At 59.1% G+C, this 16,320-nt stretch overlaps 1 protein-coding gene across 1 annotated transcript in view; it reads right to left on the bottom strand.

Annotated features, from left to right (window-relative positions):
- H6PD (hexose-6-phosphate dehydrogenase/glucose 1-dehydrogenase) overlaps positions 1-16,094 on the bottom strand; it is a 28,344-nt gene extending 12,250 nt beyond the window's left edge. The window contains exons 1-3 of the mRNA XM_062190383.1: positions 15,952-16,094; positions 6,609-7,245; positions 4,838-4,955 (exon numbers count right to left, since the gene is read on the bottom strand). Coding sequence (XP_062046367.1) covers positions 4,838-4,955; positions 6,609-7,245; positions 15,952-15,956 — 760 coding nt within the window. The 5' untranslated portion in view covers positions 15,957-16,094. The remainder of the gene's footprint in view (positions 1-4,837; positions 4,956-6,608; positions 7,246-15,951) is intronic.
- Between the last annotated feature and the right edge of the window lie 226 nt (positions 16,095-16,320).

The following is a 16,320-nucleotide window of genomic DNA, read 5'->3' as shown; positions in this document are numbered from 1 at the left end:
TTACAGGGAAAACTTGTTTTTAATGCCCATAAATGTTCTAGAATCAGAGCACTTGCACATTATATACTGAAATATATATGCACGTTATATACTGAAAGTCACGGAATCATGTACTTTAAAGGGGTGAATTCTGGTGCCAGTATTGTGGCCCAGTGGGCTAAGCCACTACTGGCAATGCCGGCATCCCATATCAGTACCATTTCGAGTCCCAGCTGCTCTGCTTCCAATCCAGCTCCCTGCTAATTTGCCTGGGAAGACAGCAGATGGCCCAAATACCCATGTGGCATTCTACCATGGTTGGCATTCCAGGCTCCTGGCTTTCGCCCAGCCCAGATCTAGCTGTTGTTACCATTTAGGGAGTGAACCAGCAGATGGAAGATCTTTATTTCTCTTTACCTCTCCACCCCTCCCTGTCTCTATCTCCCTCTGCCATTCTGCTTCTCAAATAAACAAATCTTGTTTTTGTTAAAAGGAACATCTTTCCCACTGTTCTCTCTCTTTTTCTGTCATTCTGCTTTTTAAAGAAATAAATCTTGGGTTTTTTTAAATTAATTTATTTGAAAGGCATAGTTTCAGAGAGGCAGAGGCAGAAGCAGAGAGAGAGGTCTTCTACCCACTGGTTCACTCCCCAAATGGCTGCAATGGCTGGAGCTGTACCGATCCAAAGTCAGGAGCCAGGAGCTTCTTCTGGGTTACCCACATGGATGCAGGGGCCCAAGGACCTGGGCCATCTTCTACTGCTTTCCCAGGCCATAGCAGAGAGCTGGATCAGAAGAGGAGCAGCCGGGACTGGAACCGGCACCCATATGGGATGCCAGCACTGCAGATGACGGCTTTACCCACTACACCACAGTGCTGGCCCCAAATAAATCTTGTCTTTAAAAAGGAGTGAATTCTATGGTATGTGAAATCTATTTCAATTTCTTACAAAACTCACAAGGTGCTATTCAGAATACCAAAAACAGGAAACAACCCAAACACCCAATAAGAGACTGCACACCACTTGGTCTGTAGTATAAACAGAGCTGAACACAGACAGAAACGTGGAGCTATGTCGCACGCACTCTGTCAGCATATGGAGATCTCAGTGTGAAAGAGCGACGGAGGCAGGGGGAGAGGGCAGAGTCAGGGAAGACTGGCTGTGCAAGGCTTTCACAAACCTAGCCCTGGTCTTTCCATAAGAACCCAAGAGAAGCCGCGGAGCCTGGCGGCACTGCGGGAACACACAGCTTCCTCTCCTTGCGAACTTGGAAGGAGAACAAGATATCCATTTGTTAAGTGCCTCCGTGTACATTATCTGATTCAGACCTTCAAACCGCCCCCAGAGAGAGGTACCAGGGCTGCCAGCATCGCGCAGGGGCTGTGCAGAGGACCTCAGAGTCAGAGGTGGGAGCAGAGACCCCCCCCACACCCAGAGACCCCCTCCCGCCCCTGCTTTAGGCACTTTTTTTTTTTTTACTAAGAGAAAAGGAAGACAACTGGAAGCCAGCTACAGTCCTGCCCAATCCCTCCTTGGATCACTAAAAATAAAGAGAGGTGAGGGCCAAGGAGACAGCGGGCCTGCCGGCCGGCCAGCACCCTCTCTGCCCTGAGCTCTCCTGGCAGCCGGCGCCGCAGATGGGCCGGCCAGGGGAACTGGGCCCGCAGAGCACGCTGCAGCCCCGCTGGTGCACCGGCCGGAAGGTGGGACAGTGGCCACGCACCGGAGAGGCCCTGGCTGCCATCTCTCCTCCGTGAGAGGCCCTGAGCCGTCACCCCAGCTCAAAGAGGGGAACTGCAGCACACTCCTCTTTCCACTGTCACCAGCCAGACCCCCACAGCTGGGACAGCCTCAGAAGCCCCCTCCTTCTCTGCCAAAAGCAGCCTTCTGTCAGGGGGACATGGGGCAGCGGCCCCTGAACACATCACAGCCAAAGGCCACCTGCTACAGGCCCGCCAGACGCAGAGGCCACAGAGCACAGAGGTGAGAAGCCTGGGTTCTGCTGAGCCAGTTAGCCGGGCTGAGATCCCTGCCCTCCTGGAAGAAGAGGAGACCCGAGCAGACAGCCGGGTACCCAGACGGCCAGGCAGACCGACAGCGAGCCTCTCCCAAGGCTGTGATGAGGGCCAGCCAGCGGTCACCACCACACAGTCGCAGCATGATCAGGCCAAGGTCAATCCTTCCATGGCCCTGCTGCTGCACAGGGGACCCTGGCCGGGGACCAAGGGCATCGGGGTTTCTCAGGGGCCAGGCCTCCGGGGAGGAGCAGCCCAGGTCAGGCTGGGAGGGAGCTGGGCTCTGGGACTGGCTGAGGGTTAGAGACTTCCTTTACTCCTCTCTGCCCCTCGCGCCAGTGCACAGCCCCGACTGCGGCAAACGCTGCTGGGCCAGAAGCTGCAGCTAAAAACCCCATTCGCTGGGGAATGGATGTTGGGGTGGGGTGGGGGTGGTGACCCTCAGCTCAGAAGCCTCCCTCCCAGAGCCTGCAGCAGCTCTGGACCAAGAAAGCTCCCAGCATGCAGAGTGAAGGCCAGGCTGCCTCGAGGGCCAGCCCCTTACCCCTGGGCGGCTCCTGATGGGCCAGGTGAAGCTACGGCTGGGGCCAATGGTAGGAGGATGGCCTGTGCTTCCTCTTCCGGCCCAACATGCAACAGCGAGGCGCAGGACCCTGCCTTGGAAACATTTGGCCCCCACCGAGGCCACCGCAGCAGCTCCTGCCTCCCAGGTCCACCAAACTCCGGCAGAAGGGTCATCTTGCCTCCTCACTGCTTCCCACTCCTCCCCACCCAGGGGCTGGGCACAGGCCTCCTGGACATGGCGGGAGGCAGGGGCTGCAGGCCACAGCTCCTGACCCCTCTCCTCATACTGAGCTGGGGTCCGCAAGGGGCCACTGAGGGACCGGCTCCAAAGTGAGCCCAGCGGGGGCTGTGTGAGCCATGCTCAGCCCCCAGAGCCGCGTGCTCAGCCCCCAGAGCCGCACCAGGTGGCTTGCGTGGGATGCAGACAGAGCCGTCCTTCCAGCACACCCATGCACGGGGCCGGGGGCGGAGGGGAGCTCACGGTGTCATTCACGCGCCCTGTGGGCGTGGTCCAGCAGCTGGTGGTCCTCCAGCCGTTTCTGGCTGTGCTGGGCCTGCATGCAGCTCGCAGATAAAGAGGCCGAGCAGGAGACACAAAGCCCAGGACAGCTGCAGGCATGCTGGCCACCTCTGCAGGGACAAGAGCTGAGCCAGTGCTGCCTGGTCACACCCTTGCTGACTGCAAGCCCCACTGGGTAGGATCACCTGTCCCACTCTGGGCTGAAGGCGCCACACCCAGCCAAGTGGGAGACACTTCACTCGGGGAACCACACGGTGCAGGCAAAGCTGGCCATTCTCTGGTTTCGCGGAGCAGCCTGAAGACAGAGCCCCAGGGCCTGTGCCCCTGGGACCCCGAGGCCAGCCAGCACAGGCCGTCCTGTTGTGGTTCAAATCCAAGCTCCTCCCAGCCTCAGACTTGAACTTGCCCTAGCAACACTGACCTGCCCAAACTGCTTCCGCCTTGTCTTGTTTTCCTTTCTCCAAAATCCGAAGGGGCCTTTGCTAGGGTAATCAGGCCTGCAGGCTGCCTAGCCCCTGGCTGCTCGGGGACCCCGCGAGGAACCCACAAACGACATGCAGTACCAAGAAGGCAGGCAGGAGGGAGCCCAGCCCAGCTGCAAACCCCAACATCACAGCTCTTCCCCAGCCCAGGTGGGCACAGGAAGGAGCTGCCAGGAAGACGGAGGAGGAGAAAGGTGTCTCCCAGCCCTGCCAGGAGGAGGCACCTCCTGTCTGCTCTCTGCTCTCAGCACCAGGTCAGCAGCTCATCTCTGCAGGGAAGCCAGGACAGGGCCAGCACTTGCTCAGACGCAGGCACAGAACACCCATGGTCCCCCTAGGAAGGGACTAGGGGAGGGGCTGGGGGAGGGTCCCGAGGCCCATGAAGCTTGCTGCAGGGGTGGGTCCCCTTGCTGGCGTGGGTGGCAGAGGGGAGAGGTCTAATGCTTCCTTGGGGTGTGGCGATGTCAAGGCCTGGCCTTCCGGCCTCCCGGCCTCCCCAGCACCACCAGCTGCACCCCTATTCTGGAATCTAACCCAGCATCACAGGGCGCTGGTCTCACTCCCACCCCACCCTGCCACAGATCTGTGCGGTATAGGGTTGGGGGCAGAGGCTGGGCCTCACCTCCCTGCAGCCCTGCAGCTCCGCCCAGAGCTGCCAGCAGGCATTGCGAGGGGCAGAGAGAAAGCCGGAGGGGAACCAGGGGGAAAAGAACAGGGACTCTGCCCTGTGGCCAGCTGCACACCGCAGGACCGGGGTAGGGGCGGTGGCTTCCGGGATGCCCCCTGCAACTGCAGACGGCAGTCTCGGGGCTGAGCTGGACGCGAACGCCAGGCCCAGGCCCCATCACTTCCTGCCAGGTGACGGAGGGCACATCCCCAAGCCTCATGGGGCAGCAAAGGACAGCCTCGCCCTGTGTGGCTGCTGGGGGCCAAGCACGCAGTGAGGGCTGGCTTGTGTCATCGCTGGGAAGAACCCGTGTGAAAGTGTATACAGCTGGTGCTCAAGGCAGGGTGGACGTCGCAGTCGGCACGCACAGGGCTCGCTCACCCCACAGGGGGTCAGCAGCGGTGGGCCCAACACTGAAGCTCTGCACCACCTTTGTTTCACTGGACCACATGGGTGGCCGTGGCCCCCCAGGTTAGCCTGGTCCAGACCCCAGCAGGGAACTCCCCTCTGAGCAACACGGCTGGGGTGCTGAGGCCCAGTGGAGACTCCAGCCCCACGGGGCCACCGCCCGGCCACAGAGCGGACCCGGAGCTGGGACCATGCACGCACCTTCCGCGTCCACTGTCTCTTTCATGATGATCTCCACCCGCTCCACGTGGTGCCGGTTCCAGAGGCTGTCCAAGGCCCGGCGGTTCTGGTCCCGGAAGGGCAGGATCTGAGCCACAGCCTGTCAGGGAGGAGGCGTGGTAAGGCAGGAGCCAGAGCTGTGGCCCCCTCCGTGCCCGCTCGCTCCCAAGGGAGCTCCCGGAGTGGTGAACACAATGCCCTCTCTGGACTTCAGTTTCAATAGCCCAGAGAGACTCCAGAAACTTCTAAGTGACTCCCACAGGGTTACCAGCTTTGTATTTTGCTAAGAAAGAAATCTAAAATTATCCTTCTTCTACTTTCAACTTTCAATAACATGGTATTTTTTAAAAATATTTATTTATTTATTTGAAAGTCAGAGTTACACAGAGAGAGAAGGAGAAGCAGAGAGAGAGAGGTCTACCATCCACTAGCTCACTCCCCAATTGGCTGTAATAGTCAGAGCTGTGCTGATCTGAAGCCAGGAGCCAGAAGCTTCTTCCGGGTCTCCCACATGGGTGCAGGGGCCCAAGGATTTGGGACATCTTCTGCTGCTTTCCCAGGCCATAGCAAAGAGCTGGATCAGAAGAAGAGTAGCCAGGTCTTGAACCGGCGCCAATATGGGATGCCAGCACTGTAGGCTTAACCCACTATACCACAGTACCGGCCCCAATAACACGGTATTTTAACACCAGAACTGGGGCTGGCGTAGTGGTGCAGCAGGTTAAGCTGCAGCCTGCGACGTCAGCATCCCATCTATATGACTGCCAATTCAAGTCCCAGCTGTTCCACTTCCAATCCAGCTCCCTACTGATGAGCCTGGGAAAGCAGTGGAAGTTGGCCCAAGTACTTGAGCCCCTGCAGCCCATGTGGAAGACCTGGAGGGGGCTCCTGGCTCCTGGCTTCAGCCTGGCCCAGCCCTGGCTATTGCAGCCATTTGGGGAGTGAACCAGAGGATGGAAGATCTCTCTCTCTCTCTCTCTCTCTTTGTAACTCTGTCTTTTAAATAAATATTAAAACAACAACAAAATCCAGAATTGTATGAAGGAAAGCTTCTAATTAAACAGGATTGGCATTGTTCTCATTTTGCCATCAACAAGTGAGAGTCCCTCTCACGCCCAGCAAGGACTGTCCTGAGTACTGGGGGCTACTATTGGGGCTTGGAAGGAGAGTGACGTCTGACCCCAGAGTCACCCAAGCCCAACCCACAGCTGGTGGTAACCCATGGCCGGTGTTACAGGCCACAGTAACAACCAGCACCAAGGCACCTCACAGCGTCTGAGGCCCGGGCAGTGTGGCCCGCTGACCCCAGGAGGTCAGCCCTAGCTCCTGCCCCAGGGCCTGGCTGAGATGCCGGCGTGGGGCTCCCTATTCGGTGTGTAGATCTTGTCCCCAGGCGTCTGGCTCCAAACAGAACTCAGCAAGGAAAGAGTTCCTAAAAAAGCAGATAGAGGCAGGACAAGAAGGCAGATTCTACGTCCCATACACCCCCAATGGGGAGCCAGGCCCAGACATCACAGCCCCTGGGCCACCTCTGCCGTGGGTGCTGGGCACTACAGAGAAATCAGAGCCAGAGCCCGGGGGGAGGCAAAGGGGACTGAGACACAAAGAGGACAGACGAGGCTGGACACACGGACGAGGCCCAGCAGCTCTGCCTACTGCTCACCACTCCACGGCCCCCTCCCCTCCTGTTCCCCTGCAGGGAGACAGGGGGCTCAGTTCCCCAATGAGTGGGGTGGTCCGAGCTCAGGCTCACCTGCTTGCCCAGGTAATGGTCCACCCGGTACATCTCCTCCTCTTGGAAAAAGCTCCCAAGTTCAGTGGCCAACTGCTGGGCTGACAGGTGGTCATGGCCAAAGGGTTTCTCCAGGACAACGCGCAGCCAGGCACCTGGGCCCGGCCGACAGCTGCTGTTGATGTTGCGGGCGATGTCTGCGTAGGCAAAGGGTGGCACGGAGAAGTAGAACATCCTGCCAGCCTCCCGGAGGCCCTCCTGCTGCACCTGCACCTCGATGTCCCTGCCCAGGGCCTGATAGTCCTCTGCCGTCTTCAGCTGGTGGTACCGGCTCAGCCGCAGGAACTGGGCCCGGAGTTCTGCACAGCGGCTGGGTGCCATGTCCTTGGGACAGGACAGGGATTCCAGGGCCTTGGCCATGAGCTCCTGGCCCTGCTTGGGGGCCGTCAGAGCAGCTCCATGGAAGCTGAAACTGTGGCCCTTTCCTGCTTCATCCAGGAACAGCTGGAACAGCCCCTGCCACAGGTACTTCTTGGCCAGGTCCCCGGTGGCTCCCAGCAGGATCACGGAGACGTGGCCCTGGAGCTCCTGGGCCTGCAGGCAGCCCAGAAAGGCCACACACATCGTCACGGTGAGCATTGCCCAAACGCCTGGGCACCTAGGTACACGGGAGAGGCAGACAAGGAGTGAGGAAGGCGCAGACATGGTTGAGAGGTTGTCCTGGGGAAACGGGCCCAGTGCACCCAACACTTTGTGCCTGGCAAGAAATGGTCAGACGCGTCTCAGGACAATGCTGCAGTAGCTCCCCTCCCTGCTGGGCAGGGATGCAGGTGGGCAAGCAGCCTGCCCTGCTGTGCCTGGGGAAGCCTCAGACCACCCGCTGGTGGCACAAGCCACAGGGAGGCCCTGGGCTGGGACTGGAGCTGCCCACTACCATGAAGGCCGGTCTCACCTGTGAGTACACAAGCCCAGATCAGCAGGGCCCAGGAACGCTGGCCAGAACCACAGGGGGCTGCAACCACCCGCTCTCCCCTCTCACTCTGCCTCCCCCATATCTGCCAGGTGCTGAGCACAAAGTGACCGATAACTGCGTGGTGACTACAAACCTCAGCTCTGCACCTGAGGTCCCAACCCCAGCCCCACCCTTGGATAACTGGAGTTATTCAACCTTGTTCTTCCTCGGCTTCCCTATCTGATATGGGGGTGATGGCACTGACATCAGAGGGTGCAATGATGATAAAAAGGGGTTCGTGTTTATAACTGTACCCCACGCCCAGGAAGCCCCGTGTGTGGTAGCTCTGATTCCCCAGCAGCAAAGCACTTAACGCCGGCACGTGCCGAGTGCTGCAATAAGTCCTCTTGGGCATCAGACCACACTGAATACAGACAAGAATCCTGAAGGAACCCGCCGCCCTACTACAGATGGAAAAGTTGAGGCCCCGGGAGAGGAAGGTCCCGCAGCAAGAGGGGGGTGGGGGTGCCTAGGACTGACCTCGGGCTCCGTGGCTCCCGGGCGGACCACACACCGATGCCTGCCATGACCTCCCCCAAGGTATGCTGCCCATCGAGGCTGGTTTTCAGCTTAATCGGAAGCAGACGGTGTGTTGGAGCGGCAGGAGGCCTGGGGTGGGTCACAGGCACACCAGGATATCATTTTTCCAGCCTTCTGCCCTGACTGGGGTTGGGGGATCACAGTGCTAAATTCTTCTCCCATGGCTGTTCAGGCCTCCAGTTTCCCACGGAGGCCCAAACTTGGAGGGAAGGGATCCTGGCCAGCGGCAAGGTCTGCAGCAGCGGGGCCCAGCCTGGGGCCGCAGGGGTGCAGGGGAGCTAAGCTGGCGGGGTCAGCATACACACATGCCAGCTAAAAACAGATGGGGTGGGGGTTGAAGGGACAACCGAACTTAGGGCCCTGTGGGACCAGCCAGCTTCCCCTCCCACCATCCCCCAGGGGCGACCAAATCTGCCCCTTGCCTCTGCCATCAGCCCCCTCCTCACACCTCTCCCTTTGCCAAATTGCACGCGGGCCCAACAGCAGTGTTTGGGGCAATGTCCACGGACACCTGAGATCTCCGTGGCTGGAGCTTTAACTGGGGGACCGAGGGAGCACTCGCACGCACCCCCCATACTCACACGCACCCCAGTCACCCAGCACCGGAACCTTCCACCCTCCTGTGCTCCCCAATGCCTGCCCTCGGCCCTGCAAACACTGCTTTCTCAACTGGCAGCTGCCCCTGCCCGGAGGGAAGCGAAAGCCGCAAGGTCAGTGCGGGAGAGAGGGAGGCAGGGAGAAATCTGAAGCCCACAGAACAGCCTGGAGGAGGAGGCTCTGCCAGCTGGCAGGCTGCGGCTCAGCGCTCTGGATGGGATCGGCCAGCCAGGGCCCTGGACGCCTGGTACAAGGGGAGGGGCCTGGGAACCTTGCAGCCCCGGCCAGGCAGGTTGGGGCGCCCCAGGGCCAAGCCTCCGCCCCACCCCAGCTGCAAGCAGACTCAACTCTCCCCCAGCCCTCCTGGTACTCAAACTGGAACCTGAAGTCCCCAGTTCCTGGGTGGGCCACCGTACCTCTCGTGCATAGCCCCTCACTCCTTTCCTGCCACACACGGGGACACGGCAGCGACACCCTGTGGTCAGCTCCGGGAACAACGGTGCCCTGACGGCGTGGGCGGCCCGGGGCATACAACGGAGTTTTCGCTCGACTTCACTCTGCACCTACGCAGAAGGTCCAGGGGCCACAGCCAGTTCCACGAGCACACTCCAAAGAGCGAGCCCCTGGGAGACCGGGCGATGGGGTCCAGAGCACCAGGGCAGGGCATCACAATCTAAGCACAGTCGCCCGGGCACCCCGCCCTTCACCAGGGACAAGGCAATGCTGACTCGGCAGGGCCAGAGGAGCTCAAACCTGGGCCTTTCAACACAGCCTGGAATGGCTTCACCTGCCTATGGCCCTGCCAGGAATGGCCGCTAACTCCCGAGTCCAGCGACACTCTGTGCACTGACCCAGCGGTTAGCAGGTGCCCGGCGGTTCAGACCCTCGGCCTCTATCAGTCCGCCAGGCTGTCCTGTGTGCAGGCTGAGAGGGGGCTGGCCAAGCCGCAGAGGCCGGGCCCTCCGTCACGCAGGCTTCCTTGGTCTACAGAAGACCTTGGCTCAACCCCTAACCAGTTTGGGTCCAGAACTAACGGCACCAGGGCCACCCGCAGCAACCCTAGAGACGTAGACGCAGGGGTGGCGCTGTGAAGATGAGCTGAGATGATGCATATGACAAACATGCTATTCAAATATTAACTAAGTTAATTAATGCAGAGTGGCATGACATCACTGCTGGGGGTGGGGATGAGTCCTGCTGCTCCTGGCCCCACAGACAAGCCCTGGTCCTTACTCAGAGCTCCCCCCTTCTCCTACCCTGCCCTGCCCCAGGGAGACTGGCAGGTGACTCTCCTGCTGCCCTGAAGGCCCCTGGAAGCCCAGCTGAGTCCAGGTCAACAGGATGGGAGCCCCGACAGCAGAGGTGACACACACGAGTCACTTCACCTGGCTGGGCCTCCGCTCCCTCTCTGGGCAGTAGAAGATGGAGTTAGAGGCCTCCATGAAATGCTGCTGCCCTCTGTCCCGCCCCCCAAGGAAAGGAGATGCCCGCACCCCACCCCAGTCAGGGGCGGGCTTCCAGCATCAGCCCACTGCAGCAGGGCAGGGCACACGGGACTCGGGAAGCAGGGAGCTCACACCTGCGTGTCATCCAGGAGTTCAGACAAAACTCGAGGGGCCGGTGCTGTGGCATAGCGGGTAAAGCCACCACCTGAAATGCCAGCATCCAATGTGGGCACTGGCTCAAGTCCCCGCTGCTCCACTTCCAACCCAGCTCCCTCCTAATGCACCTGGGAAAGCAGCAGGAGATGCCCCAAGTGCTTGGGCCCCTGCACCCACGTAGGAGACCCAGACAAAGCTCCTGGTTCCTGGCTTCCGTCTGGCTCAGCTCTAACCATGGCAGCCATTTGGGGAGTGAACCAGTGGATGGATGTCTCTCTCTCTCTCTCTCTGTAACTCTGACTTCCAAATACATAAGTCTTTAAAAAATATACAAAAAGAAAAAAATTTTTCAAAAAGTCAAAACTTGGGGCCAGCATCATGGTGCAGCAGGTTATGCCACACCTGCGACACTGGCATCCCATACAAGTGCCAGTCCAAGTCCCAGCTACTCCACTTCAGATCCAGCTCCCTGCTAATGTTCCTAGGAAATCAGCAGAAGATGGCCCAAGTGCTTGGCCCCTGCACCCACACAGGAGACCCAGATGGAATTCCAGGCTCTTAGCTTCAGCCTGGCCTCGACCCAATCATTGAGGCCATTTGGGGAGTGAACCAGCAGGTGGAAGACCTCTGTCTCTCCCTCTCCCTCTGTCACTCTGCCTTTCAGACAGAACACTCTGAAGTTGTAACTTAAATTGAGGAGGATACAATTTCATTGCCAGCAGCACACTCCCTACGGAGCCTAGAGCTGAGAGGGAGCTCCCAGGTAGGTGCCCCGGATGTTCCTGCCAGGGGCTTGGAGCTGGGACTGACTGCGGGCCCAAGGACCCAGGCCGGGCACCCTGCCCTGCCCGGCTCTGAGTCTAAGAGGTTCCGACCACTCTTCCTGGGAGGGACTCGGCCGGTAAAGTCTGCACCACCTTCCCAGACGGTGGCCAGCTGGCGGCTTGGCTCCGAGTCTGGTTCTGGTCTTTGTTTCCGCCCAGGCAGAAGGGGCTGCTAGGGCCAGGGCCCAAGAGGCCGTCCCTGAGCAGCCCGGCTCAGGCAGCCACAGCCGGTTTGCACCCGAGCTCCGGCAGCAGAGTGGTTTCTGGTCAGCCACAGGAGGAAGCAGTTCTGGCCTTGTGTGTCCAGCAGAAACCAGAGGAAAGGTCACGGCTGCTGCTGCCCTTGCTCTTCCCCACTTTGCCAGCTGCCCTCTGTGAGCAGGACAGGAACACAGAAACGCTCAGGGCACGACCCTGGGTTTGGACCTTTTAAAAGAACACGTGGGGGCAGGTGTTGTGGCACAGTGGGCTAGGCCGCTGCTTAGGATGCCTGCATCCCATAGCCTGGTGCCAGTTTGAGTCCCTGTTCCTCAGCTTCCATCCAGGTCCCTGCTAATGCACCTGGGAGACAGCAGATGATGGCCCTGCAGCCCAGGTGGGAGACCTGGACAGGATTCCAGGCTCCTGGCTTCAGCCTGGCTGTTGTAGCCATCTGGGGAATAAACCAGCAGATGGAAAATCTCTCTCTCTCTTTCTCTCTCTGCCTTTCAAGGACATGCTAAAAAAGAAAAAGAAAAAAAAAAAATATATATATATATATAAGACAGAAGAATTCAGACTGCAGATCACCTGAAACCACAGCACAGGGTGACAGGCCTGCTTCTTCCCGCAGCTGGCCCAGGTGTGTGCCCCGCCTTCTTCCTTCCTTGCTTAGACCTCCCGGTGCCAAACGCATCCATGGGATGCAAGTCAAGAACCTCTGTTGGGGCCTGCACTGTGGCACAGTGGGTGGAGCCACCGCCTGCAGTGTCGGCCTCCCACGTGGGCACTGGTTTGAGTCCCAGCTGCTCCACTTCTGATCCAGCTCCCTGCTAAAGTGCTTGGGAAAGCAGCAGAAGATGGCCCAAGTGCTTGGGTCCCTGCACCCACATGGGAGACCCAGAAGAAGCTCCTGGATCCTGGCTTTGGATTGGCGCAGCTCTGGCAGTTGTGGCCATCTGGGGAGTGAACCAGCAGATGGAAGACCTCTCTCTGTCTCTACCTCTCTCTCTCTCTCTCTCTCTCTCTCTCTCTCTCCCTCTCTCTGTAACTCTGCCTTTCAAATAAATAAAATAAATCTATGGGAAAAAAAGAGCCACGTTCAACATTCACTGTCAAAGAATGTGGATATGCATTTGTTCCCTTTGGGGCCAGGCTGGGGATAAAAACTTCCAGGTAGAACTTAGGGGTCCTTACTCCTCCCTAACCTCAGAGAATCTTCATTCCTGCTCCCTTCAGGTACCACTCCTGGGGGTGCAGTCAGGAGGGTGCCAGGACTATCTTGGACCTGCACACAAGATTTGGTTGCTTATTTTTCTATAATTTTGGGGGGCCAGTGTCATGGCACAGCAGGTTAAGCTGCTGCCTGGGGTTCTGGCATCCCATATGAGTGCTGGTTCAAGTCCTGGCTGCTCCACTTCCAATCCAGCTCCCTGCTAATGCTCCTGGGAAAGCAGCACAGGATGGCCTGAGTGCTTAGGCCCCTGAACCCACATGGGAGACCTGGATGGAGATCCAGGTTCCTGGCTTCTGTCTGGGCCTGCCTTAGTTGTTGTAGTCAGCTGGGGAGTGAACCAGTAGATGGAAGATCTCTCTCTCTCTCTCTCTCTTCTCTCTCTCTCCCTTCTCTCTCTCTTTCTCTGTGTGTATAACTCTGCTTTTCAAATAAATAGTTTATAACAAGAGAATTTTTCAAGCCAGTTGTTATTGTTAAATAGACATCATTTGAGATGGCTACTTGCAATTTTGTAATTACATAGATTACATTTAACACGAAAGTAACAAATTGTTGAACCACATCACCTCCTGATCCTTGGACTGTAAGTTGCTACTGTTGGCAGCTACAGTAGAAACAAGGGAAAGATACTCTGTAATGGCAGCCTTGAAATTCTTCTACAAGGGAATCTGCAGCACAGCTGGGGGCCCAGGATCAGCCAGGGCCTCACCAATCACCACCTCGTGCAGGGTCTGTTGTTAAGGGTGCACCAGCACACATCTGCCTGCATGCCCAAGCCCTCACACTCAGTGTGGACTTTAAGTCCACAACAGCTGCTCACTGATGACTTTAGCTGGATGTCTACCAAACTAAACAGGTTCAATATTGAACTGATTTCTCTCCTGACCTGCTTTAAATGAAGCTCCCCGCATTCCCAGTAAGTGACAACATTACACTTCCCGGTGTTCAAGCCAGAAACCCTGGGGTGGAGCTGGTGTTGTGGTGCAACAGGTTAAGCCACTGCCTGCAAGGCTGGCATCCCATATACCGCCAGTTCAAGTCCTAGCTGTTCCACTTCTATCCATCTCCCTGCTAATGTGCCTGGGAAAGCTGCAGGAGATGGCCCAAGGGCTTGTGCTCCTGCCACACACAGGAGACCTAGATGGAGTTCCAGGCTCATTGGCTTCAGCCTGGCCCAGCCCCAGCAGTTACAGCCATCTGGGGAGTGAACCAGCAGATGGAGCTGCGTGTTCTCTCCCTCTCTCCCTCTGCCTTTCAAATACATGTCTTAAAACAGAAAATGAAACCTTGGGGTCCTACGATGTGTCTGCAAATCCTACAGTCTCCACCTTACACATCTAGACCACAGCCCTGCTCACCGCCTCCTGCCGTCCGTATCTGGATGGCTTCAGGAACTCCTAACCGGCCCCTGCTCCTCCCCCTGGTCCTGTGGCTGAGCCTCGGCACAGCCATCAGTGGGCTCCTCCTATCCTTCCTGCTCAGGTTTCCGCAGGGTCCACTCATTCTGGCTCCCCACCCTTTCCTTTCCGATCAGCTGTCCTGTCCTCTCTAAGCTCGGCTGCCTTCCCTCTGCCCCAGGCCCTTTGTGCCTGCTGTTCTCTCTGCCTGGCCTATTTTGTCCTGCAGATGTCCACATGGCTCGCCCTCCCCCTCACTTCAGTCCTTTGTTCTGTGAGGCTGTCCCGAGCCCTGGGTAAGACTGTGCCCCTCACCTCCGCCTCAGGGCCCCCGTACTTGCCGCTCCCTAGCACTGATGGCGGGCCAAGTATTTGCTTATCACCCGCCACCCCTCCCCCCAGGAACATTCAGTGCTGACCAGGACAGGGACTGTCACTTGTTTTGCTCACTGCAGTATTTCCAGCACCCAAAACAGCACCCAGAACACAGCACAGACTCCATAAATATTTGCTGAATGAAGAAACAAATCACACTGGTACAGGGCCACTGACATCTGTGTGCTCCTGGCTTTGGCCTGGCCCAGACCTGGCTGTTGTGGCCATTTGGGAAGTGAACCGGCAGATGGAAGATCTCTCTCTCTCTCTCTCTCTCTCCCCTCTTCTCGATCAAATAAATAAATCAACAAATCTTTATTTAAAAAAGGAAACTTGGCAGGCCCTTTGGAGTTAGTTTCTGGAGAGCTGGTTAAGTGAGAGAGCTCTGAATTAAATCTGTGGTGTATGTGAGACCGCGGACGTAATTTTACCTCCTGTATCTCAACCACGGAAGGGAAAAGCCAGTGCGTGACAAGCACACGAGAGGTCGTTCCAGCAAAAGCACTTAGCACACTGCTTAGCAAGCAAGAAGCACTCGGGAAATGCCCACTGCCGCCCCGGAGCCACCACCCCCAGGAATGGGGGCGCCTCTGGGGACCAGCGCTGAACCCATCAATCATCTCACAGCAGAAAAAAAACAGGCCAAGCACAGAGCTCATCGACATCGGGTAAACCCCAGTCCTGAAGGATGCTGGGGCTGAGAAAGTGTCCCAGGTCAGCCATGGGGGGGTGGGGGGGCAGCGCCTGGCCCAGGAAGCAGGAAAAGGGCAAAACTCGTATTCTGTAGCCCCCGCCCCTCCACCCAACTGCTCTGGCTCTTTGCCTCTGGTTACACAATGGGGAGAACCAACGTCGTGGTGGGGGAACGTGGGGTAGGCGCTCCCCAACCTGGCTCCCATCTGAGGACCAGGAACCCCGAAGGCAGACTCCTGCTCCCCACGGCCCAGGCCCAGTGGAACCACATTTCGCCCCGTGCAAATTCCATCAAGAGCCAGAGGCCACTGGGCCACTGAGCACCAAGGTTCCTCTGCGGTTCCTCCTGCTCGCCCTCTAAGAGGGGCGCCTTCGCCTGTTGCACAACTCTGAAACCAACCGTTACACGGAACAGGCAACGCGGCCTTGTCCATCTCGGGTGCTCCCGAGGGAAAAAGAGTGACCTCCTAAGCCCCGAAGCTCCACCAGCCGCGCACCGCCGCAAAGAACACAGAACCAGCGCTCCCTGCCCCTCGCGTGGGCCGCGGACGGGGTGGCCCCGACGGCGGCCGTGGCGTCTGCAGAATTCCCGTTGCCGGCGAATTCCAGCCCGGGACGGCGCCCCGGGCACCGCTCACGGGGTCGCCGGTGCCAGGCGTGCGCGCGGTCCTCACGCTCACGGGAGGAAGCCTGCGCAGAGCGGCGCGTGGGCCCGGCGGGCTACCGTGGAAGGGGTCCGGAGCCCGGGCACCGGCGAGACCCCGGGCCGCACCGGCGACCCCCGGCTCCGCGAGGGCGGAGGGGCCTTTATTCTGCGGAAGCGGGCGGCGGGCGAGCCAGGCTAGGGCCGGGCCCCAGGCCCGCCGCGTACCCGCTGGGCGGCTGCTTACTTCATCGCGTCCTCCCGGAAGGCCGCGGCGCTGCGGCCCGGGCTCCGGCGGGCTCGGGCCCTCCCCGGGGGGCTTCCCGCGCCGTCTTTTTAGCCGGGCCGCGGCCCAGCAGGTGCACGCGTCACGCGCCCCGCGCGCACGGCCGCTCGATGGCGCCCGGGGGCCGGGCGCCCCGCGTCTCCCCGCCCTCCCCAACCCGGGGGTGGGGCCGGGGGCGCGCGCGCGCGGTGGGGCGGGGGCGCGCGGAGGAGGCGCAGGGGCAGGCGAGGCCACGCCCCCAGTCCGCGGCCGCTGGGGCCCGGGAAGGCTTCCCCGGAAGCGGCCGAGGGAGCGGGCTGTGTCCGGGAGGAGACCCGGGGGTTCCTCCCC

This window comes from Lepus europaeus, chromosome 5 (genome assembly GCF_033115175.1).
Source record: "Lepus europaeus isolate LE1 chromosome 5, mLepTim1.pri, whole genome shotgun sequence".
In the NCBI taxonomy this organism is placed as follows: Eukaryota; Metazoa; Chordata; class Mammalia; order Lagomorpha; family Leporidae; genus Lepus; species Lepus europaeus.
This window is presented reverse-complemented; position numbering and strand designations above follow the sequence as displayed.